Consider the following 23,581-nt stretch of genomic DNA (forward strand, 5'->3'; position numbering starts at 1 on the left):
ACATTGTGGTTGTGTACTGATACTGCACTTGCTCTTTCTTTGTTGAGTACAGGGCATCTTTAGGTGGCTATTGATAGACCTCAACTAGGTGACTATGAGCGTGAGCGGATTCAAGGGTGAGCCAGTTCTTTCAGGCTGCCATGGATCTTCCTTGTTTAAGTCCACTTTTTGCGGACTTAGACTTTTGTTTAAGGTATTGTTTAGTTTCGAGGTTGTACCCCTTGTTCTAAGACTTGTCGTTAGTAGAGTTTTGGTACATTGACTTTCAGGTTCTAGGTATTAAATTTTCGTATTTGTTAGTTAATTAATTTGTTTTCATAGTTTAAATGTCTTAGTTTTGGTTTAGTTGCTTGTTTGAGTTGTAGTAGTGGCTCTCCCACCGGAGGGTTAGTGTGGGTGCCAATCACAACGGTATGGGTCGTGACAGTTTGTTGTTATCGACTATTTTTCACTTGAATATATTGATACGATATTTATATAAATGCTTTCTAGTGATGAAAACACTATAGAAATACTCAAATACATTTATACAAATATATAATAGTGAACATTATAGACTCAAAATAGATGATACAAAAGTAAAGTAAGGAACTAATAGATTAGATTACATTGGTACAAAGTTATAACAAGTTACAAGATACACAATACATTGATACATTGATACAAATGTGTAATCAATATCAGATACAAACAAAGATATTTGATACAATAATAATGAAACAAATAATATACTTAAATACATTAATATAATGCATATACATATTCTATATTATATAAGCCAATAAGGCTTGGACCAACATTGCATCACCCTATTGTACAAAAAGCAAGGCGAATTGTACTAAAAAGAGGGGTATTTAGGCACTTTAACTACAATTGCAGAGGTTCCAAATGAGTTTACCCTGTGCTTTATCTTTCTCATTCTTCCTCTCTTACTCTCTTCCTTTCTCAACCCTCACCATCTCTCTAAAACAAAATTTATGCAGAAAATTTCAAATCAATAAATCCAACTTCAAAGGTCTAAGGTAATCTAAAGTTCTCAATTTAGAGTTATAGCTCTCAATCTCTCCCAACTCACTCTCTTTCAAAATCTAAACGGGTGAGTTTTTTAGTCTTTTTCTGCATGTTTCACCACAATGGTAGATTTATTATTAATATTTGCGGTAATGGTAAAATTTCTGATTTTATCCTTTAAAGATTTTAGTTGTACTGGATGTAGTTTTTGTTGGAAATTTTGATTCCAAATCTTTGTTAATTTTCTGATTTTTGATTAATTTTTTACTTGCATATTCGTAATGGAGTTTGAGATGCCTCGAATTGAATTCATGAGTTTCGTTACTTTACTTTGATCATGATGCTAAGTTTCAAAACGGAGCCTATATATTCAAATTTGATTTTTGGAGTTGGTTTCCATATATTATTCAATGATTATTAAGTTTTACCCATTATTTGAGATGCTGAAGGTCCATTTATGTTGAATTGAAGAAATTGTGAATTAGTTATGTGGCCGCAACTATTGTATGCTCATGATGGTGCCCTGACTTTTTTCCTTTTGATATGGTAATTCCCGTTGCCCGCCCTCCATCCCTTTTTTTATTTTTTTCTCGACTAATTTTATACCCATTAGTTCTGGATTTCTTTCAATGTTTGTGTCTTTTTGCTTCAGTTTTAGTTCTTTTGCTCTTTCAGATAATCTCTTGCTAGATATAGACATGCATGTCATTTACAAGTTCGAACCTTAACAAAAAATCTTGTTGATTAGGTATTTCGGGTTTCTTGACATCACAGGCCAAATTCGCCCATGAATTCTTGCAGAGGAAACTGGAAGAAAATATATTTGCAAGTTCTCAAATTAGTTGTTTAATTGGACGCTTAGTTAGTCAAAGTCGACAGTTGAAAGAGGTCAGTACGCCTATTTTTTCTCAAAATAATTTGTTATTGATATAGTTCCATTGAAGCTAAATTTATCAAAATACATGTTCCCTGAATTATTATTTTGCAAATTTTTTGGTCGCTTGCAATGAAAATCGCTGAATTGATGACCAAACGATCAAATTGCAAAATCATAGCCTCTAGCTATATGAATGGCGAAAATCCTATTAAAGAGAGAGGCTTTAATTTGTAATTTTCTCATAAACCCGTAGTCCACAGGAGCAGATATAATCTAACTTGTGTTTGATGTTCACTTGCATTACAGATGTTGCACCAATTCTCCATATGTTTACACATTCAGGTATTTCGTATCTTGCGTAAAATATCTCAATCGACACTGTCAACTTGCTTTTAATCCTTACCTATATATATTAATCACCAATGATTTAACTTTTATGAAATTATCATTTATGTTCTCAAACTGAGTTTCTGCAATTATGGGCTCAAAACATAGATGATTTTTTTATTTATTATTCACATATGTATTTAACATTTATGTTAAATATATTGGATCCAATTGAACACGTAGGAACTACGTTAGGCTACCTCATTTCTTATATCAACTGGTATTTAAGTAAATATATATGGATGAAATGGGTGATCCTACAGATCTTACCCATTTAATGGGAAAAATTTAACAATCCTCAACTTTGATTAATTCATCATCTTCAAGCTTTGATTTTTGAGTAGAGAATGAAGTCGAAGAAGGAAGACAAGGGAAGGAGGAAGAGTGTTCAATATTTAGGTTTAGTTGTTTAGATGTAGTACACGTGTTCTATACATAAAAAAAATCTCATAAACCTGTAGTCCACAGGAGCGGATATAATCTAACTTGTGTTTGATGTTATCTTACATTACAGATGTTGCACCAGTTCCCCATATGTTTACACATTCAGGTATTTCTTATCTGGCTTAAGATATCTTAATCGACACTGTCAACTTGCTTTTAAGCCTTGCACCTATTTATATTAATCACCAATGATTTAACTTTGACGAAATTAATATTTATGTTCTCAATATTGAGTTTCTGCCATTATGGGCTCAAAACATAGTTGATTTTTTTAATTATTCACATATGTATTTAACCTTTGTGTTAAACATATTGGATCCAATTGAACGCGTAGGAACTACATCTATCCGTAGTTAGCAATATTGCAAACATAATTCTATAGCTAATTAATGTGTTGGAGTGAGGTAGACTAGAGAAAATGGATTTCTAAGACGTAGAAATATAATAAGATTAGAGTTGTTGGAGTATATATATAATGTAGAGACGTTATTCCTCAAGGTCAAATTATAACTGTGGTCCTAATTAGCTACACTCCAACTACAATCTGAGACTAAAGGTTAATAACATCAGGAAAGAATCTATGAGAAATGAAATATTAAAGGGTAGACATCTCATTTATTGTATAATTTCTTGTAGTACTTGTGCGATTTTGTGCTAATGTATATTTTAATATGTCTAGAGTATTAGTCTAGTGAATAAGGAGTTAATCCTTGAACAAACTTTTGCTTGATAGTTAATTATGTTAATAAAAAAGAAGAGTTGGTCCTAATGAAGAAGAAAGTATGGTATGAAAATGGTTCATCAGATTGAATTCATTTTAGCTTATTATGTGTTTATATATATGTATTTCTCATAGTAGTGTTCTGATATTAATGTCCGGATATAGCTACATAGTTTCATTTACTGTAGCAATTTGTGGTCTGAAGTTCTTACTTTAGATTTCCTAAAGTGGTTTAATTGTTGTTGTTGATGGAAATCAATTTAGAGATAAAAGAGAAGTTTTTGGTTAAACAACGCACCGAGTCTCTAACTTATTAGCTGTTGTTCTATATTTATTTTTGAAAGAGCTTATTACTCATTCAACTTCCAAAACAATAGTTACTTTGGTTTAAGAATTTTGACTGCTATCAATAGTAGATTATATATATATATATATTTTTATTTTTTATTTTTTATGACAAGGGAAACCCACAGCCGCTACCCTTTGGGTGCGCACAGGGTAAAACCCCCGCTCCTATGCAATAGCTCGCAAACCACATAGGAGAGGTAAACCGCACTAGGCAAGCCTGGTGCAACGAGCTCGACCCAGAAGGCAAACCCCTTGCTTTCGCTGGCAAGGGGTTTCGAACTTGAGACCTCCAACATGGAAGTCCCAAGCTCAAACCACTGGGCCACCCCGAAGGGTATCAATAGTAGATTATAGCAGTCCAAGGGCATTTTAGTTGTTCATTTTATAGTCTATGAAAATCTGTTGACAGTATGGTATAATAACTTTTGACAAATGCATCTTTCATTGTATAACTCTCTAATTTTATTTTTGCAGCCCTCTTAAGTTCAATTTTCTTCAGCTGATTGTTTTTTAGAAGCTTTCTGAAGGTACCTCAAAATACCTCTTTGCTATGTGATTTCTGGAACAGCCAAGGATGGCTACCAAGCCATGGAGTGTAGCTCATTGAAACAATGAATCAAGACACATTTGAAGATACATACATTTGATATGTCTAATAGTATTTTTGATAATGTACTTGTATCTTTTACACGTAGTAGAGATAAGTATCTTATTAAGCACAATTATGTATGCAAAAGATAATTTTCACATGTTAACAATGGCTTCCTGGTAATGTGTATCTGAATGAATTTAAAATGCTCAATTGCTTGAGTATCAATTTTCATTTGCAAGGATAGTTTATAGCTAAGTGTTTTTAGTTTGGAAAACATACACCCGAGTGGTTATACCTCTTTTATTACACGTGCACTTACTGATACCATGTAAATATCGATAATGATAGAATTCTGCTATTTAGTGTAATTTTGAGTTTCATGTCACAAATTTGACAGTGTTGGGCCCGTGCTAGGCACGGGCTATGGCCTCTCTAGTACTTTAATACATGAATAGAATGTATATATGTGTTTTTGATTCCTTGAAAAGTCTCCAAATTTGCACCAACAATCCCTCAAATTTGATATATGAACTTCTCATAATATATTCAATCTTTCAAAACAACCGCTCATTAATTTTAGTAACAATTTTATGAATACGTAATTTGAACTTAAGCTTCAAAACTTTCTCTCATGGCTGACAATGAAATTTCGTAAATCATCTCAAGCCAATGATAGTGCCAATTTCTCGAAGAAAGGAAGAGGAAGTGCATCGTCATTAAAAGAATCATCCATGAAAAAAAAAATCATCCTTGAAAGAGGGAATAATGCGTTAATCTGGGGCTATATACACTAATTTGGAGAGAAAATAGGAAAGATAAATAATATATAAATACAATGCCTAGAATTAAGCCTAAAAGTATACTAATTGAAAGATACACTTTTAAATTAGAAAGTAGCTATTAAATGGATAATATAGCTGTGAAATATAATTTTATTAATACATGGCATATATTGCCTTATTATGTAGTTTTTCCTTCTTAAATTTCAATTAATATTAATTCAGGTTAAACGGGAAACAATGATTCAATTATTTCTTAACAACAAATATTTTGAAATAATTATTTTTAATAAACATGACAATGAATACTGATTTATGTAATTAAGCTCATCAAATACTATATTTGTGATGCTGAAGTGTTTTGGTGGCAATATAAAAGTTAGTAGTTGTGTTTTTGGGTGTTGACTATGAAGATTATCATGAAACCCGGGAAAGGACAGGTCAGCAATGACACGTCATCCTTCAACATGTGACCAATCGGCCGTCCAAGAAATTGCAACTTTTTTAGCCTCCATTTCTGTGATTCGTTTAAACCATCCCACAAATCATTACTACAACAACTGCTTTATTCAACTTTAGAGAAGATCTTTGTTTTCTTTCTATAAAAAATTTATTTATGCCTTTTCTAATACTTCCACCATTTTATATTAATTGAATTTTTGAGGCATTTTTATTTTTTAAATTAACTTAATTGTTCAATTTTCAAGACTACTTTTAGAGTACTCTTCCAATTTTACCCTTCATTTGAATTTTCAATGTGACGACTTCAATAAATTTGACAATAATTAATAAGGGTAAAAATGAAAAACTATGTTCAATTTATGTCTTAATCTACTTTTCTTAAAGGGTGTGAAACACCTCAAAAATTCAATTAATATGCAATGGAGGGAGTAATTTAATTTACCGCATCTTGACAAAATGTTACTCCCTCCGTCTCATTTTATGTGAGATAGTTTGACTCGGCACGGAGTTTAAGAAAGAAATGAAGGTTTTTAAAACTTGTGGTCTAAAATGAATGATAGAAATTTATGTTGCTATAAATCATTTCACTAAGGGTAAAATAAACATTTTTAAAGTTAAATTGTTATTTAGTATAGAAATGTGTTATTCTTTTTTGGACTAACCTAAAAGGAAAGTAAATCATATAAATTGGGACAGATGGAGTACTAATCAATTTTCAGGCAATTTTAAAAAAATAACTATAATTTGAGCTTAATTAGATATAACTATAACTCATAGGAAAGAAAATAGAATTATGGATGGAATCAAATCTGCAGTATTTACAGACAAAAGTATTTGGTTATTGGGGAAAATAGTTTATTTAATTATGAATTATAGTTGCATGCTAGGGGGAGGAGAGAGGCGAGCGAGACTAGGAGAGGGAGGAGAGAGGTAAGAGAGGTTGAATACTTGTTGTATTCATTGTATCAGATCATTATATCACGAATACAATTGATACAATTGATTTGTATATTGTATTCATTTTAGGAGGAGAGAGACGAGCAAGATCAAGAGAGGGAGGAGAGAGGCGAACGAGATCGAGATCGAGAGGAGAGAAGATGAATACATGTTGCATTTGTTGAATTATGAATACAATTGATACATAATACAAATACAAATATTGAAAAAAAAATACAAATATAATTATCTGAATACAATTGATTTGTATCATATATTGAATATAATCGTATCAATTGTATTAACAAACACTATTTGTGTACAATTGACAAAATACAAATTGTCATAATATAATTGATACGGAATATGTATACAGTTGATACATAATACAAAATACAGATGATACGGAATACAAATATATTTAATACATAATACAAAATATAAAATACAAATGTCATATTTATGTGGAATATATTTTTTTGGATTGCAATTGTTTGGGCGGGAGAGAGAGAGAGACAAAGGGAGAGAGAAGAGAGAAATTTGTTATTAAACCCTATATATAGCTATAAATTGTAATGTTTTAAACTATAATGATTTATCATAAATACATATCACATGTTTACCTTGTTATATAATTTTCCCTGTAAAAGTTATTCGGGGATAAACTTTTTTTTTTTTTTGCTAATCAGCCTAAGAGTTTAGTTTATAATACTCTATATACAACCCAAAAAACAAAAAACAAAAAACTTACCGGTAACTCTCCATCAGAAATAGGATTTTAATTTTTAAATTAAGGAAAATTATCTGCTACAACAATGCATGTGACTTGAAAATATAGTTTTTTTCTGTCTAATTTTTTTATATTGTCGGTCGAAAGGGGCAAATTTTGGTATCAACTTGATGATAATAAAGGCTGTAATAATGAAAATATTTAAAAGAAAAAAAACTGAAGATTTTTTTGCTTTATTCTTGAGTCATGATATTTTGTTTATTGATATTTTTGTTTGTCATAGAAGAAGAATAATAAGGACAATTACTCAATTAGCACGTGCGGTGCTTGGCTTAATTATTTGTTGACCAATTAGGTAATTTTTATCTAATTAAAACCTTGCCAGACCACGAAGAAAAAGAGTTGGGGGTCCCACAATTAAATAATGAAAATTAAAAGAAAACATAAATGCATGGTTTTTGTTACTATGTATTATATGAATTAAATTCAATCACTTGGTTAGTTGGTTAAGTTCTTGTCCGGTTCAAACTTGATAACCGTTCACTTCTAATGTATGCCTTATATATATATATATATATATATGATTAGGTATAATAATTATAAGGATAAAATGTAGGACTATTTTATCGTGTGTTTGATTAGATAGTCATGAGATTATTTATACCTTAGTGATGAGATACATTATTATATGTACATGGTGAAGTTAATAACTTATCCCATTCCCACTATAATTTATCCTGAAATAATTTCGATATAACTTGTTCCCAATCAAATAACACTAATAAAACCTAAAAGAAATTATAAGTTGTCATGGGGGCCGACCCACAGGGGGAGGGGTCCTGCTAGAGTAGCTAGGGAGCAAAATAAAACAGGCTAAGAGTTTAGTTAATAATACTATAAATAGGCATGCATTAGCCTCATTTCCTTGTATCTCAATTTCCCAACCATATTCAATCCTCCTCCAATTTAAGTAATTAACTAGTACAACACCATTCACCACCAAAATTAAAATGGCTATTGAATATCATCATTTGCCATTTCTCTTCCTTTTTTTTCTTGCATGTGTACAACAGTACTCTTATGGACTCGGAGTTTATACTGGTTGGAAGAATGCTCATGCAACATTCTATGGCGGTTCTGATGCTTCCGGTACCATGGGTATGTACTTATTTATGTATATAATCTGTCGTTAGTCTTCATGTATTCAATTTATACATGTCAACTATATAAAAAAGATTTAAGGCCTCTTATTAAAATTTAACTTTAATTATCCTGTTGCAGGAGGAGCATGTGGATACGGAAACTTGTACAGCCAAGGTTATGGTACAAATACTGCAGCTTTGAGCACTGTACTGTTTAATAGTGGGTTGAGTTGTGGATCTTGCTATGAACTCAAGTGCAATGTCAATGCGGACCGTCGATGGTGTCTACGTGGTACAATCACAGTCACAGCCACCAACTTTTGCCCACCAAACTACGCCCTGGCTAATAACAATGGTGGCTGGTGTAATCCCCCTCTTCGACACTTTGATTTGGCTCAGCCTGCTTTCTTGAAAATTGCTCTATATAGAGCTGGCATTGTCCCTGTCATCTATAGAAGGTAATTAGTATAACATTGTCTTTAATTGGTAGTTCGTTACAACTTTTACACCATCAACTTCTTTTTCCATATACACTTACTTTAATGTGACAAAATTCATTTTTGATCTATTTTTCTTTTTTTCATATATACTTTAATATGACGAGAAAATGCTCATTTATATCATCTATTAAAAGTTTGGGTCATTTGCATTTGATAAAAAGGTTCATCTGTGATATTTTTTGTTAATTGAAAACAATTTTGATTTTGCAAAACTTCTTTTGACATTCGGCCATGTCACTAATTAATAATTATTTAAAAAAAAAAAAAAGACTCAACTATGCTATTAAACTTTGAGAAAAGGGCTCATAATGCTATTAGTTAAAAGTTTGGCTCATCTACGCCATCTCAGTTAACAAATAATGATATGAATAAGCCGAACCTTTTGACGGATGGCATAGAAGTTTGATGGCATATTTGAGCATTTTCCCTTGGGAACTGATCAAAAAATTATCTTTAGCAGCAATTTTAAATGTTATAATTTGACGAGAGGGAGTTGCTCGGATGGTAAGCACCCCTTACTTCCAACCCGAAGGTTGCGAGTTCGAGTCACCAAGGGAACAAAAGGGGTGGGATCTCCTAGGGAGGGTTAAAAAAAAAATTGTTATAATTTAATTTCCGCTAAATATATGTTTTTTAGAGACAATTAGTCTTTGTAAATGTCCATAAAGCCTATAGCAACATTGGATCCAATAACAATTAACTAATGTCGATAACTAATTGTCTAAAGCAGATTTTGTTATGGTATGGCAGGGTGCCTTGCATGAAGAAAGGAGGAATGAGGTTCACCATTAATGGTCATTCCTACTCCAACCTAGTGTTGATAACTAACGTTGGAGGTGCAGGAGACATCCAATCAGTGTCCATAAAAGGATCAAAAACAGGGTGGCAAAAGATGTCAAGAAATTGGGGTCAAAATTGGCAGAGTCACTCATACCTTAATGGCCAAAGTCTTTCTTTCAAAGTAATAGCTAGTGATGGAAGGATAGTAACCACCTACAATGTTGCTCCACCTAATTGGCAATTTGGACAAACTTTTCAAGGAGGTCAATTCTAAGACAAGTTAATTACTCCATATGTTTTAAGACATGAATTTAATTCAAGGGGGCTTTATTATTTTTCAAACAATATGTATGAAGTTATTTGTCAAAAAAAAAATAATCTAAGATGATAATCGAAAGTATCTACCTCTGTTGATTTACTGTCACACAAATATACTAGCACATGGCAAGAATTACAACAAAAGAAACAAGTTGTAATTTATGTAGAAGCATGTTTATGTTATCTAATGTTAATTGATGTGAATATATTACTATTTCCTTTCTCTTTTTAGTTGTCATAGTTTTCTTTTTGAGAGCCAAACGATATGAATTTTGACTTAAATTTAAAGATGTAATTTTTCATCATATTGATATGAAAAATGTTGCAATTTATAGTACTTTTCGTATAGTTTTTGAATGTTTAAATTTTTTATTTTAAATTATCGAATTAAAATTGATTCTCAAAAAACACAACATGACAACTAAAAAAAAGACAGAGGGAGTATTATTATTTTTTAGCTTTGGTATTCAAGAGCTAGAAACAATAGTGAATGTGTTTCTGCAAGTTTTGGAAACTTTCTTCTTTGATATCTATATTGGAGTTCGACTAATAACAATAATCTCTTTAGCCAGAGGTGACGGATCCAAGTCATTAAAGGTCATTTTTTGACAAAGTAGGAGATGATCAGTGACATTTTCTGAAAAGAACTACACTTCAAGACAGAAGACAATTGTGCAGCAAAATTTGAGAAACTTAGCCATCCAAAACCACCAAGTATATAGATTCAACAACGAAAAGAAAGATCGATTCTTTGGGATCCTTCCTTTCTTCAAACGGAACGAAAAGAGATAGAATCAGGCCGATTCCCGAAATGCCTTATATTGGGGTTCAAACAAAGTGAGTACACAAGAACACCGATATACATCACCATCTCTCCCTTTCTAAATCTAAATTAACTAATAATTTAACAAAGAATACTTCAATCTCAAAACAATTTTCCCTTTATCAACACCAAGTTTTCCACCTGTGACAACCCAATGACCCGGAGGATCTCGAGGTCCCTTGCTCACCTCCGTCATGTCAACAAATTTTGCCAACTTATTGCCTATAAAATTCTGTCCTGGAATTGAACTTTCATCGCCATTGCTATCAACCTGTTTCCTTAACTTGTCATTCGGGGTGTGATCCCACAACGATCTTCTAATAGTGCAGCCCGGTAACCTTGAATACAAGAGCCTCATATACAAGACATTTCTCGAACCAAAATCCCAGACCCCAAGCTGAGCTCCTGTGACTATGTATACACCTGAAAGATCTCCTATGAAAATTTCCGGGCTCTCAATTGGTGCACCACTCACATGTGAGAAGTTCTTCCATTTCACTGCTTCGAACCATCTACTGTCTTGTTCTTCCGGACCCTGCCACTTTGGAGCCCCAATTGCTATATGACTTTCCCAGTATGGTTGGAGGATCCTAGGAAGAGAAACAAGATGCTGAAGATAGATGCATAGTCGATTCACCTTCGACCCTTCAAGATATAGCCGCATTCCGGTCACGGGCTTACGTCCCACTGACACCTGTAGTGGATCAAAACCAAGAGCAGAAGTCAGGCCTTTGAAAATGAGATCGCCGGCCACATGATGATAAACGCTTTATTTCATCTATCCTTCAGATTATACGTACGTTAGCACCAACCAGTAAAATTTAAATTTAGATCGAAAGACATTAACGTACTTGTTCATGGCTAACATAAAGCTTTTGCCCCATCATGCTAAACTGAAGAGATGGGCAAACAGGTTCCTTTCTTTGTTGATTAGGAAGTCTGTCATGTACAGGAGCCCATACTCTTGGGACCTGAAACTCCAGGAAATATCTAAGATCCTCGATTTGAGGTTTGTCTGCAAGAATTCATGCAACTTGGATTACTTATCACCACCAAAAACTACGAAGCTCACTGCTTTTGTATGTACGTCTTTGAAGGATAAAGTGTCTTACATTCAAGATAAAGACTTATAGCCCGTGCCAAATGATCCCTCCCTTTAACCCCTTCAAGGAGGAGAATGATAGGAACGAACGACATCTCAATAACATCTGGAGAAGATCTAATAGTCTTCGCCCATTGAGTATGGCTTTGTTCCAGATCATCCCCTCCCCTTCTTCTGAAAATGACTGTAACATCCTGCATGATATACAATCAAAAGAACGTTAAACCTCAAACCCCCATCGATATTCAGAAACATTAGAGTTATGAGGTAATGTTTAATGAAAGCAATAATAACGAAAAAGAAAAAACACAGAATTTAACATGGGGAAGTGAAGGAAATTCACGTCATGTCACCAACTCTTAACTCTTATTATTTCTTAATGAAAGATGATACAAAATACACCAAGTCATGTTGTTATAGGCTGTGAAAAAACCAAATCCTAGACTGTTTAACATGTGCTCCAAGCAATTTTCTAAGCAATTCCGGACTACTTCAAGAAAATTTCGTGCAAGACTAACGTGCAGCGGTAGTCAGGCCCACAAACATAACAGTTAGAAAAGTTAACACTGTCAGCGCAAACTCTTTTTATGTAATCAGTCAATAAAACCATCAATAAAATTTACAAACAACGTGCCAGTAGTAGCTAGAGCTCTACAAGAAAATTGACACTCAAAGACTTAATCCTCCAAATGTTTTATGTTGGACTGTCTCTCTCACTCTCCCTCGAACACACAGACAGACACACAAAACTCCCCTATTCCCCTTTTTTCCTTTGTTGCTTCATTCATCTGACTGAGACAGAATATGAGATTCATGTGAGACTATTACCTAGTTTGAAGGACAATCTTATCATTCCACTAAATACATATTGTGTACATAGGATACAGATGCATACAGCCTAGAGGCAACACAATAGCTTTTACTTCGGATCTCGAGGAAAAAAGTATTTCATTACCACAGAGTTACGACAACATATCATGTGTTTGACATGCCTAGGAAGCATACAAATTTTTTACCAATTGCCATGCTTCATTTAATTAAGTATTCATTCTCTAACATATATATATAGGCTAGCATATTTCACCCTCAATAGTACAACACATTTGACAATTGACGCACTGAATTTTTTGCTCTGCTCATCATCCTAAAGTTATCCCAGCGAAGCTTACAAGATTTAAAAAGTTACAGAAAAAACAACAAAGAAAATGGAAGAGGGGGGAAGGTGACAAACCTCTTTTCCATTTCCGGAAATGTATGGCGCACTAGTGGGTTGGGGATATATCCCCTGATTATTGAAAATTGATGGATCACCAGCCTGCTAAATTAAACAAAAGGAAGAATCAGAACACAAACATAAGAGTATATCTCAAAGGGTGAGATTATATAAAACCGTAATAAAAATAAAGGTTCTCAGAGATTGAAAACAACGAAAATATATGGAACTAGCATTAACCTTGTATTTCAATAAACCTGAACTTGTAAGGCTTCCTGTGTTGGAGAACCTCTGATTTCCGATGTCTTGAACGTAATTTTTTATTTCTACTGTGGATAGAGGTGATGATATGTGCTGTTTAATGTAAATTACATCTTTTCCACCGATAGTTACAGATGTAATTACATGCGTTCCGAAATTCTCAATGAAGCTGTGAGACACAGAAGTAACCCTTGCTTTAGATGATAATAGAAGCTCATGTAAAGGTATCTTACACCTTAACCATAGACACTTGTAACAAAAAAACAATGAAGATGAATTCCAACCTTGCCAGTGCTGGCGGATCCCACGATGTTGGCACAGCTCTTTTAACGTCTTCCCGTAAAACAAGAGGGGAAGTCATGAGTTGAAGATTAGAAAGCGGTATGAAAAATCCATCCATACAAAGCGTCTTTGTACTAGCGGTATCTATATTCTTTGAACCAGTATAACTGAATGCAACATTGAAGCTACCAAGAGGAGCATGGCCTGGTAGATTAGCCTTTTTATTAAAATATTCCACCATCTGCAATCAACAATAATCAAATGCATTAGGTGGGAAAAGTTCGAGAAACTGGATTATCAGATGATACTACAAATCAACAAAAAGCAAGTATCACCGTCAACTAAGTTCCAATTAGAATATTTGAAGGTACAAGTAAAGGTAAATGGAATATAGAAATGAGGCTGTGAAAACTACAGTTCACGGATTATTTCCAAGAAATATGACTGATACAGAGAAGAAAGGAAAACCATTTCTCGATATAGAATTCACATGAAGAGAGCCAATGATATTGATAGAAAAGATGAACAAAATATGAATGTGTATGTTTTCTGTTTCCGGAAGTGAACGACTTCTTTGAGAACATATTTTCTTCCTAAAAATTACATTTTGTTCCATCATCTCAAGATTACAACGTACAAATATACCATCATAGCATGTTCCCCTTAACCAAAAAAAATGAGCAGATAAGGTAATGTTCATATATTTCGGCCATAGTAGCATTTACATCCATTACGATCATGTGGTAGAAAGATGAGGTGTAATCATCTAGTCCCTAACAAACTGTTCTTGTGGAACCTGACCACTATATTAGCCTTTTCAGTATACCATCTAACTAAACAGTTAGTCTGACACAGAAATCTCTGAAGATAACATCATTGAAAACTTTAAATATCGCATTTGCACATCCACCCTTCCTCCTCCTGTCTGTTATGTGACTATGTATATGGTGATTATATTGATTTCTTTAAGGACTTACGCTAATTATATTTTTCTACTTGTGCAACTTTTCCACCCAAATACAAGCCTGGGATAATGTTAGTTTGAGTTTAGCTTAACGGGATTCACCTAGGTCACATTTTATCATCAACTGATCATACCTAATTTGAGTTTATATGTATACAAATCCTTCCTCGACGAGGAAAAAATAGAAAATTAAAATATTCATATCACATTTACAGATGCTTGTGAAACACACATTTTTTACCTCTAATCTAATGGCACCACACCAACAAATCTGGTTAAACGTTCTTTCTTCGGTTCATCTCTACCACAAGCCTAAACAAGAGACTATTTTTTCCTCAAAATGTTTAATTCATACAACAAAAACAGCAACGTGCAGAACATAAATACCAAAAATGTTCATTACTAACGTTAACTGGAAATTGGCCTAAACAAACAGCCTATTTTGCCTGAAATTACTACTATAAAATAGTAGCACAATCCATACAAAAAATATACATAAATACCATTAACTGACAACAGGGTGCAAGATGAGATTAACTTTTCTTCCTCAGAAAAGCAAAAAGGTATAAAACAGAAATCAACTTCAACCAAAGAATCATTCAAGGTTGCAACTTGAGCATAGCATGAAGTATCGAGACTACTGATCAAAACAATTAAATGGATACACCCTATCATAATGTTCAATGTTTCCGATTTCAAACATGAGACTGTAATCTTAGAGCACTTATTTTTAATCGAGTTAGTTTCTCAGACGCCACTCAACTAACAGTTTACTCAACTAATTATAATTATCTTAGAAAGTCACTCAACTTTGATTTGTAATAGAAAAGTCACTCAACTATTGTCATTTCTCCTACAATTCAAGCAACATTTTCCGTAAATATTGCTGAGGTGGAAATTTTTATAAACACAATTTTTTTTTTAAAAAACAAAAAGCTATTTATTCTAATCAACTATTAAATTGATCCGCTTTTTAATTTTTAAAAATTGGCTTTTAAATAACTCCACATCGGCAATATCGACCGGAAATATTGCTTGAATTGGTTGAGAGACTTTGTAGGTGAAATGACTTTAGTTGAGTGATTTTTTTCTTACAAAACAAAATTGAATGAATTTCTGAGATAACTATTATTAGTTGATTGACGTTTATATTACAAAAAATAAATTAGTTGAATGAATAAAAGCAAGACAAATATTTATTTCATAAGCTAATAATCCTTGAATGCTCTCTACAAATTTCCACAATGAAAATAGCTAACATCATTTAAGTCAAAACAGAAAAAAAACTATTTGTATATCAATTTGACTATAAATGGTAACTAGACATAAATTAACATACCAAAATCCTAAACAATTTTGGTTTCTAACAACATTGAATTACCATTCTTTCAATTCAAATTTCAAAGAATCCACAAACAAAAGATTTTGAGTTGATTAAAAACATGATACATACATACCTCATTATAAGAGCAAACACTAGTTCCATCGCGACCAACAGATTCTTGAAAGTTGCTAATATCTTTTGAAACATTTTGCAAAATAACATCGTCATATAACCAAAGATCCCTTGTATGTTCTTCATTAATCTCTACAACCCTAGACCCACCCACTCCCTTACAATACAACAACCTTGTATCATAATTTACATCAAAACCCCTTCCAAGTGCCTCTACTGCATTTATTACTGTATGAATTGCTGTTTTTTCCTCCATCACATCCCTCTTAACCAAAATTAACTTCAATCCAATACAAAAAATTCTAAAAATCCAATTCTTCAAACAAATGAGACTAAAGAAATTTGAAGTTGACTAAAGAAAATATTTACCCTATCTTGATTTTGAATCTTCCATGGGCATTTTTATTTTCTATATATAAACATAAATTTGTGTGTATATATATATATATAATCTTAATAACTTCTTATGTTTGTTTACTATCTGTATTTCAGTATCTAATTCTAATATAACATTTATGTCCAAAATAGGAATGACTGTTCAGACTTTTTGTTACTTTGGGGGAAATTGTTTACCTTACTTTGAATCTGAACCGTTGATTAGTCTCATTGTATAAATTTTGATGTGATCGGACGGCTCACAAGGCGTACACGTGAGTGGGACTTTGACTTATCATATTCAAAAGTCTTTTCATTTGTCTTTACTCATCAAGGCACATTTATCCCTATATTCAAATTCAAACTTACATTTTAAAAAATTAAACAAAAAAGGAAAATTACAATCAATTAACCATAAAACAAATTTTACAAATGAAAAGTCCTATTTGGAGAGTAAACAGGTATTAAAATTTTCCTGTTTGACTTAGAGAGGGTTTGAATTGGCTTAAAAGTTGGTCAAATGTATTTTTAAGTCCGTTGTTCACTTCTGAATGTGTTTGACAAATATAGAAAATATCTTAAAATAAGTCAAAAGTGACTTAAAATAAGTTAAGAAGTGTTTGATCAGGTAAAAAAATGACTTAAAATAAGTTTAAAATGAACTAAAATAAGTCAAGAACCAAAAGTAGGTCTCCCATACTTTCTTTTTTGTTACTTAAAAGCCATTTCAATTTAACTTTTTATTTTTTACTTAAAAATTAATTTTTTAAGCCAATTCAAATGGGCTCTTAGTGAAAATCAGATTTTATTTCAAAAAAGGAGTAAAACACTAACTAGAGTTAACCAAACATGAACCAAAACAGATTCCTGTTTTTGAAAAGTGAACATTTGCATTTGATTTTGTTCTATCAACACTAATTAGAGTTGACCAAACAATGACAAAAGTAATAAGTTGGAGATGGGAGTTTTGTAAACATTTACTATTTAAGAGTTGATCTTTGGGCCTTTGCTTCCCACTTGAAATTTATTAGAAGTAATCACTCCGTCCAATAATAATTGTCTACTATATTAAAAATAATTGTCTAATAATATTTATTCAATTTAGAAAATCAAGAGATAATTTAACTTTTGAGACATTTTACCCTTGCTATTAAATATTATTTATTACCTAACACATTTTTCAAAACATTAAATTTAATAAAGTCAAAAGGATAATATAGTAATATTACCCCTATTATTTATTGTTTTCTAAAGGGTGTGTCAAGTCAATAATAGACAACTATTGTTGAACAGAGGAAGTACTAGATAGAGAAGTTTGTATCAACACGGGCACAATATACTCCCCTGTTTCACATTAGTTGATCATTTTTTTCTTTTTACTCGGATATTAAGAATTCATGAATAAGACGATAATTTTACTATAATTCACCCCTTAAAAAACTTTTTGGAAATATTATAAATAAATGTGAACGCTTTCAAAAAGAATTAATTGCAAGGATAATATATGAAAAAAATAGTTAATGCTTTCTTGATTTAGTAAGGTTGACAACTAATATGAGACAATTATTTTTAGTAAGATGGTCAACTAATATGGGACTGCGAGAGTATGATATAAATAGAATTTTAAGAGTCAATGAAAAATATATCAGTCATAATTTTTTAATCTTTTAATTATTCTAAGTTGTTAATTTTTATGATTTATAACACTTTTAATGTAATTTGAAAACGTTTAAATTTGCGAAAATGTCTTTTTAATCATTGGAAATTTCTTTAATTTACTCCAATTTATGCGGCACATATGAAATTAGGAGAGTCAATCAATTTTTTCTTTGACTATATATTTTTATATGTCATGGCTAGGGGTGGGACACATAAGAGTCGAGTCGAATATGAGTCGGGTGAAAATGAACAAAATACTCGACTCAACTCATATTTAATATGAATAAAAATGGATAAACCCAATAGTTGATATGGGTATGCATATTGTCCTTTTCTTCTTATTACGTAGAGAAATATGTACTTATATTACAAGATTTTTTTTCTTATTATTTTTCTTCCTTTAGGGTGTGTTTGCTATGAAAGAAAATATTTTTCATGTATTTTTTTATTTTATTTTTAAAAAAAATGAATGGTCCTGAGTCGAGGTCGAGATATCAAAATTCGGGTCTCAAATCGGGGTTGGATGTTAAATTCAAAGTTTGGACTCATTTCGGGTGGTGAGGAGTAAGGAAAGTTTCGATTATTTTCTTTTTCTTATTTAGGGTAAGTTTTGATTTTTGTTTCCCCTTACTTTATGTATGGAAGTTACTTTATCTTCAACATCTCCTCAATGCTCATGTTTCTTCAACATCTCTTCAATGCTCATGTTTCCTTGCTGGCCACTTTGATTATTACTTTGGCCCTGATGTTGATAATTTTGTCAATTACCTTGAGGTCGATATTGATTTTGGCCCTGCACCTGATTTTGATTTCCTCCCCATAAAAATTGGATGGTTCCCTCAGTTAGGAGTCTAAGTGTTTCCATAGTTTTGGTGGCCCCTCCCCATTGTGAATTATCTACAAAATTCCTGCATCTGGATTCGTTCCACAACAATCAGCCTTATCCTCACCGCTTCCATATATCTTGCACCATGCTTGCGGTTGTTGTACCACATTTACCTGAGTGGGGTGTTGTCCCAATGATATATTACTGAAGTGGGTCTTCATCATGTTCTGCATTGCAGCAATTTGTGTAGTTAAAACAGTAATTGCATCCACCTCTAATACTCCAACAGTCTTCTGTACTACAGGTCTGGCGTCTCCTCTATTCCACTCAGGATTTCCTTGAGAGATCCGATTCAACAAAGCAAACAATTTCGTATAAGTTTTCTCCCAAGCTTTCCCTCCGTAGCTAAATCTAGCAAAAAAATTGTATTTGCTTCCAAACTCTCAATAAAGGTGTGGACTAAGACTTCATTCGCTTGATGATGGTGTGGGCAACTTATGAGTAATGATTTGAATCTAGCCCATGCATGGTATAAATTCATCCCCCCCCCCCCTTTTCCTTTCATGTTCTGCATTGCAGCAATTTGTGTAGTTAAAACAGTAATTGCATCCACCTCTAATACTCCAACAGTCTTCTGTACTACAGGTCTGGCGTCTCCTCTATTCCACTCAGGATTTCCTTGAGAGATCCGATTCAACAAAGCAAACAATTTCGTATAAGTTTTCTCCCAAGCTTTCCCTCCGTAGCTAAATCTAGCAAAAAAATTGTATTTGCTTCCAAACTCTCAATAAAGGTGTGGACTAAGACTTCATTCGCTTGATGATGGTGTGGGCAACTTATGAGTAATGATTTGAATCTAGCCCATGCATGGTATAAATTCATCCCCCCCCCCCTCTTTCTGTTCGAAACTCAATATCTCACTCCTTAGCTTGGTTGTCTTCCCAGATGGGAAGAACCGTATTAAAAACTTACGAGCAAGATCATCCCATGATGTAATAGGGTTCGCTGGCTCCAATTTCAACCATCTTTTTGCTTCCCCTAATAGAGAGAAGGGAAACAAGGTGATCATCACATAGTTAGGGGATACTCCCGTTGCAGTGTACGTGTCACTGATTTCAAGGAAGTTCTGAATGTGCACTAGTGGGTCCTTATGAGGTAAACTAGTGAACTGTCCATTAGTGTGCAATAGTTGCACCATATTCTTTTTCAACTAAAATCTACCACAAGCAGATGGCTTCTGAATGTTAGACGTAACATTAGTTGTGTGTGAGATTACTACATCACAGCCTGTCATCTCTGTTATTGCTACATGTGTTTTTGGTTCAACCTCGACTAGAGGAATATGGTACGTTAAGAACGCTTTCCTTCTCCGTTGATAAAAGATTCGTTTTGATTCAGCAAATGGCTCTATAAACTCCTTCTCACCTTCCACTTTGACGTCCGGAAACAACCCACAACAAAAGACATCTAAGATCAAGTCGTCAACACTTGAAAAATAAATTTAGAAATTAGATAAATCAAATAATTCCTAATTCTAAAGTCCCTGGCAGCGGCGCCAAAAACTTATTGCATCCAAGCGCACACACAAGTGTTTAAGATTCGAATGCCATACCCACAGAGACTTAAGATTAGATGATATTTGAAATTTTCAATAACTTTAATTTAAAGAAAGTGTGTCAAGAAAGGTTTATGATTAATTCTAAATTACCAATTCTTCAAAAGTAAACTAAACTATCTAATAGCGATTCTATTTCAAATAAAGTTTAAACAATGACTTAGGAAATTCCAGGGCTGCAACCAACTTAGAATTTATGCATAGTATCTTTTTCTGGGGACTTCAATTGGTTATCAAATCACGGGTTTACAAGGTTAAATGTCTGATCATAGTCTCTCGACCTCGAATCATCTACCATAATTGGCAGTCTAACTACATCATTGAGTAGGGATAGACTGAACCAATTGAAGAGCATTACGTTTTCATCTTGTTTAGTAACCAAGCAAGATTTCTAAGTATATCCCTACTCTAGATACAAATCAACCCTAGTCTCTAAAGAAGAGCATGCTCCTCTTGTCCCACATTCTATCCTTTTATTCTTCTCCTGAGTTCAAGTCAGACGATTAGTTTATTTCAATGGTGGTCAATCACTAAATACTAAATCAAGTACAAAAGAGAAATTTATGTGATAACCAACTTCAATCCATAAAATTCAATACTACACAATCATTTGTAGCCACAACCCTAGAATAAGGGAATTTAGCTACTTATAATTTGATTCTCAATCTTGAATGTTCAATAATCATAAGAGAAATTAATATATGAAAAGAGTAGCAATGACCCTAAAAATTGAAGTACAAGTCGTCAAAGTCGTCGTTCTCCAAAAACTAGAAAAAAAAATATCCTTAAATTAATAAAATCTGAGTCTATTTATAATTTGGAAAAGTCGGCCAAAAATTGACATGTAGGTCCGCGACTCGGGGTCAATACGGACCTGCCTTGTTTCTTGATGTCCTCCTCTCCGTAGCGTGTAGAGGATACATAGTCCTCTGTCTCAACAACCATCGATTGGAATAATAAATTTCTCCTTCGCGACGCAGAGAGGATACGTGGTGGGGGATTTCTCAATTTGTTCTTCCTTTAACTCCTTTGCGACTCACCCTTTATGCTTTTGAGGTTCGACCCACATTCGCTTCACTTCTTGCCACCTTTGTGCCATTTTTCTCTTGCTTCCCAACCTACAACCACTAATCATATTGGTTAATCACGATGCATAAACACGACCCAAACATTATCAATACAATGAGAATTTGTCCTCAAACTTAGCTAAATTATGGGTTTTAGTTGGCTTCTAGCATATAAATATGCCCAAGATCATTGGTCAATCACAGTTGTGAATTTTTCGAAGTGCTTAACACCCACTTTGGGGAATCTTTGATATTAATTAAAAGGTATTTCATAAGTACCTTTTTAAAATTGGTTTCTTAATTTTCTAAAATTAAGTGGTTATTCTAATTATTTTAGAAACAAATTGTCAAGTTATGAAAGTTTTCACTTAGTTGAAAATTGATCGAAATAGTAAGTATGAGGAGAAGTAAATGTAAGCCGAAGAACTATTGAGGAGAGTGACTAGACAGGATACGACACATATACAACTTACCAAGAATTATGATAGAAAGTTGATAGGTATTTGGTTGTTGTCTAGTTTTTCCTACTATCTTGTTCTTCAATTTGTTGTCTAATTTTTCCTACTATCTTATTCTTCAATTTTATTACCTTTTGTTTCCTTTTTTGCTTCAATTACATCTTGTCTTTCATTTTTCTAGTGTTCTTCTCATGTATCTTTTACATGATTTCTTCATTACTGTATTTCTTCCATACTTAAATTTGATACATTTTACTTGAACTAAAAGTCCATCCAAAACAAGTAGAATGTATCTCTACCTTCACAAGGTACACATCGCGTTTCCTAGACTTCACTTATTGTCATTAATGTTCACTTTCTGCAGTATTCATAGAATATATCATATTACTTTTACGTTCATCGCCAATTTATTGAATTTTTTTCCTCTCTAGCTATTTGAACGTCAGATAAGCTATGCTCCGTGAATCACCTAAACCGGTTTATATAAAGAGAAACAATAGATTCAGTAAAAGAGAAGGGAAAAAACACATATGAACTAATAATAAAATTATATGAATTCACCGTTTATGTTATTTGTTGCTTATAACTTAAAAATGCATAAACCACGACTACTGTTTTCTTCAACTAGAAAAAGTCTGATGCACGATTAGATTACAACTGCAGCACACATATTTCGAAATTGATAGAATGCATTCTTAAAATTTCCATAATTGTATAAATAAAAGAGAGAAAATGACATAAATAGTCCTTTAACTATTGGAATAGGTCTAAAATGGTCCCTTAACTATACACTTAATGGATTTAGTCCTTTAACTATTCAAAAACTTGTCAATCTTGATCCCTTAACTATAAACTTACCGATTTTAGTCCTTTAAGTATTCAAAAACTTATCAGGTCTAGTCTTTGTCCCTTTTTTAAATACAAATAGGTTAGGTTTATATTAACGGAATTCATGCCTCGAGAAATTAAATACTTTAGCAATTTTTTCTGTTGTTTCTCTCTCTCTCCGCTATTTTTTCTTCAAATTAACCTTATGCGAAGAACCTTAACCTCAACAATTTAAAATAAAATTCACGAGTAAAGAAAATATAAGTCATAATTTTATCCAATAGAGGATAAAATGAAGCATATTATTGCTACTAATGACTTGAATATGCTAAACTTTACTATAAAAAGAAAAAAAAATTTACCCGTTAAATCCAAAGTTTGTACTCCAACGACTTCATTGAACGGAATTTGTTTAATTTTTCATAAATTGAAATTTATAAAAATGGTAGATTTGCAACTTTTTTTTTTAAATAGATCAATTTTATTATTCTATTCATTTTATTTTACGTAAAGAAATTTGTAGTAAATTAAATAAAATCCGCACTGATTAGCATATTCAAGTCATTAACAACAATTATATGTTTAATTTTATCCTACATTGACTAAAATTAAGACTCATATCTTA

General features: G+C 32.7%; 2 protein-coding genes and 1 long non-coding RNA gene across 4 annotated transcripts; 2 read left to right on the top strand and 1 right to left on the bottom strand.

Annotated features, from left to right (window-relative positions):
- The first annotated feature begins 1,013 nt into the window (after nucleotides 1–1,013).
- LOC107060437 (uncharacterized) lies at nucleotides 1,014–2,850 on the top strand. Its single transcript, XR_001473368.1, has 3 exons — nucleotides 1,014–1,096; nucleotides 1,786–1,899; nucleotides 2,790–2,850. It is a non-coding gene; the product is annotated as an uncharacterized lncRNA (long non-coding RNA).
- A 5,367-nt stretch (nucleotides 2,851–8,217) lies between these two features.
- On the top strand, nucleotides 8,218–10,197 carry LOC102587373 (expansin-A10-like). The gene is made up of 3 exons (XM_006346613.2): nucleotides 8,218–8,445; nucleotides 8,569–8,887; nucleotides 9,680–10,197. The coding sequence occupies exons 1-3, from the start codon at nucleotides 8,298–8,300 to the stop codon at nucleotides 9,981–9,983; spliced, it is 771 nt and encodes a 256-aa protein (XP_006346675.1). The 5' UTR covers nucleotides 8,218–8,297; the 3' UTR covers nucleotides 9,984–10,197.
- Nucleotides 10,198–10,830: 633 nt separating this feature from the next.
- Nucleotides 10,831–16,564, bottom strand: LOC102587695 (MACPF domain-containing protein CAD1-like). 2 transcript variants are annotated; one of them, XM_006346615.2, is made up of 7 exons: nucleotides 16,130–16,564; nucleotides 13,711–13,949; nucleotides 13,406–13,595; nucleotides 13,184–13,267; nucleotides 11,963–12,146; nucleotides 11,702–11,865; nucleotides 10,831–11,544 (listed from the first exon to the last, which is right to left on the bottom strand). In XM_006346615.2, exons 1-7 carry the CDS (start codon nucleotides 16,382–16,384, stop codon nucleotides 10,924–10,926), a joined length of 1,737 nt encoding a protein of 578 aa, XP_006346677.1. In that variant the 5' UTR covers nucleotides 16,385–16,564; the 3' UTR covers nucleotides 10,831–10,923. The 2 variants fall into 2 exon arrangements, with proteins under 2 accessions (XP_006346677.1, XP_006346676.1); XM_006346614.2 differs by having other exon boundaries at nucleotides 13,184–13,270.
- Between the last annotated feature and the right edge of the window lie 7,017 nt (nucleotides 16,565–23,581).

The sequence above is a fragment of the Solanum tuberosum genome, unplaced genomic scaffold, assembly GCF_000226075.1.
Source record: "Solanum tuberosum cultivar DM 1-3 516 R44 unplaced genomic scaffold, SolTub_3.0 scf00080, whole genome shotgun sequence".
NCBI classification, from domain to species: Eukaryota; Viridiplantae; Streptophyta; class Magnoliopsida; order Solanales; family Solanaceae; genus Solanum; species Solanum tuberosum.

What these genes read in the sequence shown, in the direction of transcription:
- LOC102587373 (XM_006346613.2), top strand. Translation starts at nt 8,298, where the DNA reads ATGGCTATTGAATATCATCATTTGCCATTTCTCTTCCTTTTTTTTCTT. An exon ending in TGATGCTTCCGGTACCATGG is followed by an intron (nt 8,446 to 8,568) that starts GTATGTACTTAT and finishes ATCCTGTTGCAG; the next exon opens with GAGGAGCATGTGGATACGGA. An exon ending in GTCCCTGTCATCTATAGAAG is followed by an intron (nt 8,888 to 9,679) that starts GTAATTAGTATA and finishes ATGGTATGGCAG; the next exon opens with GGTGCCTTGCATGAAGAAAG.
- LOC102587695 (XM_006346614.2), bottom strand. Translation starts at nt 16,384, where the DNA reads ATGGAGGAAAAAACAGCAATTCATACAGTAATAAATGCAGTAGAGGCA. An exon ending in GATCCGCCAGCACTGGCAAG is followed by an intron (nt 13,596 to 13,710) that starts GTTGGAATTCAT and finishes TGTGTCTCACAG; the next exon opens with CTTCATTGAGAATTTCGGAA. An exon ending in CAGGTTTATTGAAATACAAG is followed by an intron (nt 13,271 to 13,405) that starts GTTAATGCTAGT and finishes TGTTTAATTTAG; the next exon opens with CAGGCTGGTGATCCATCAAT.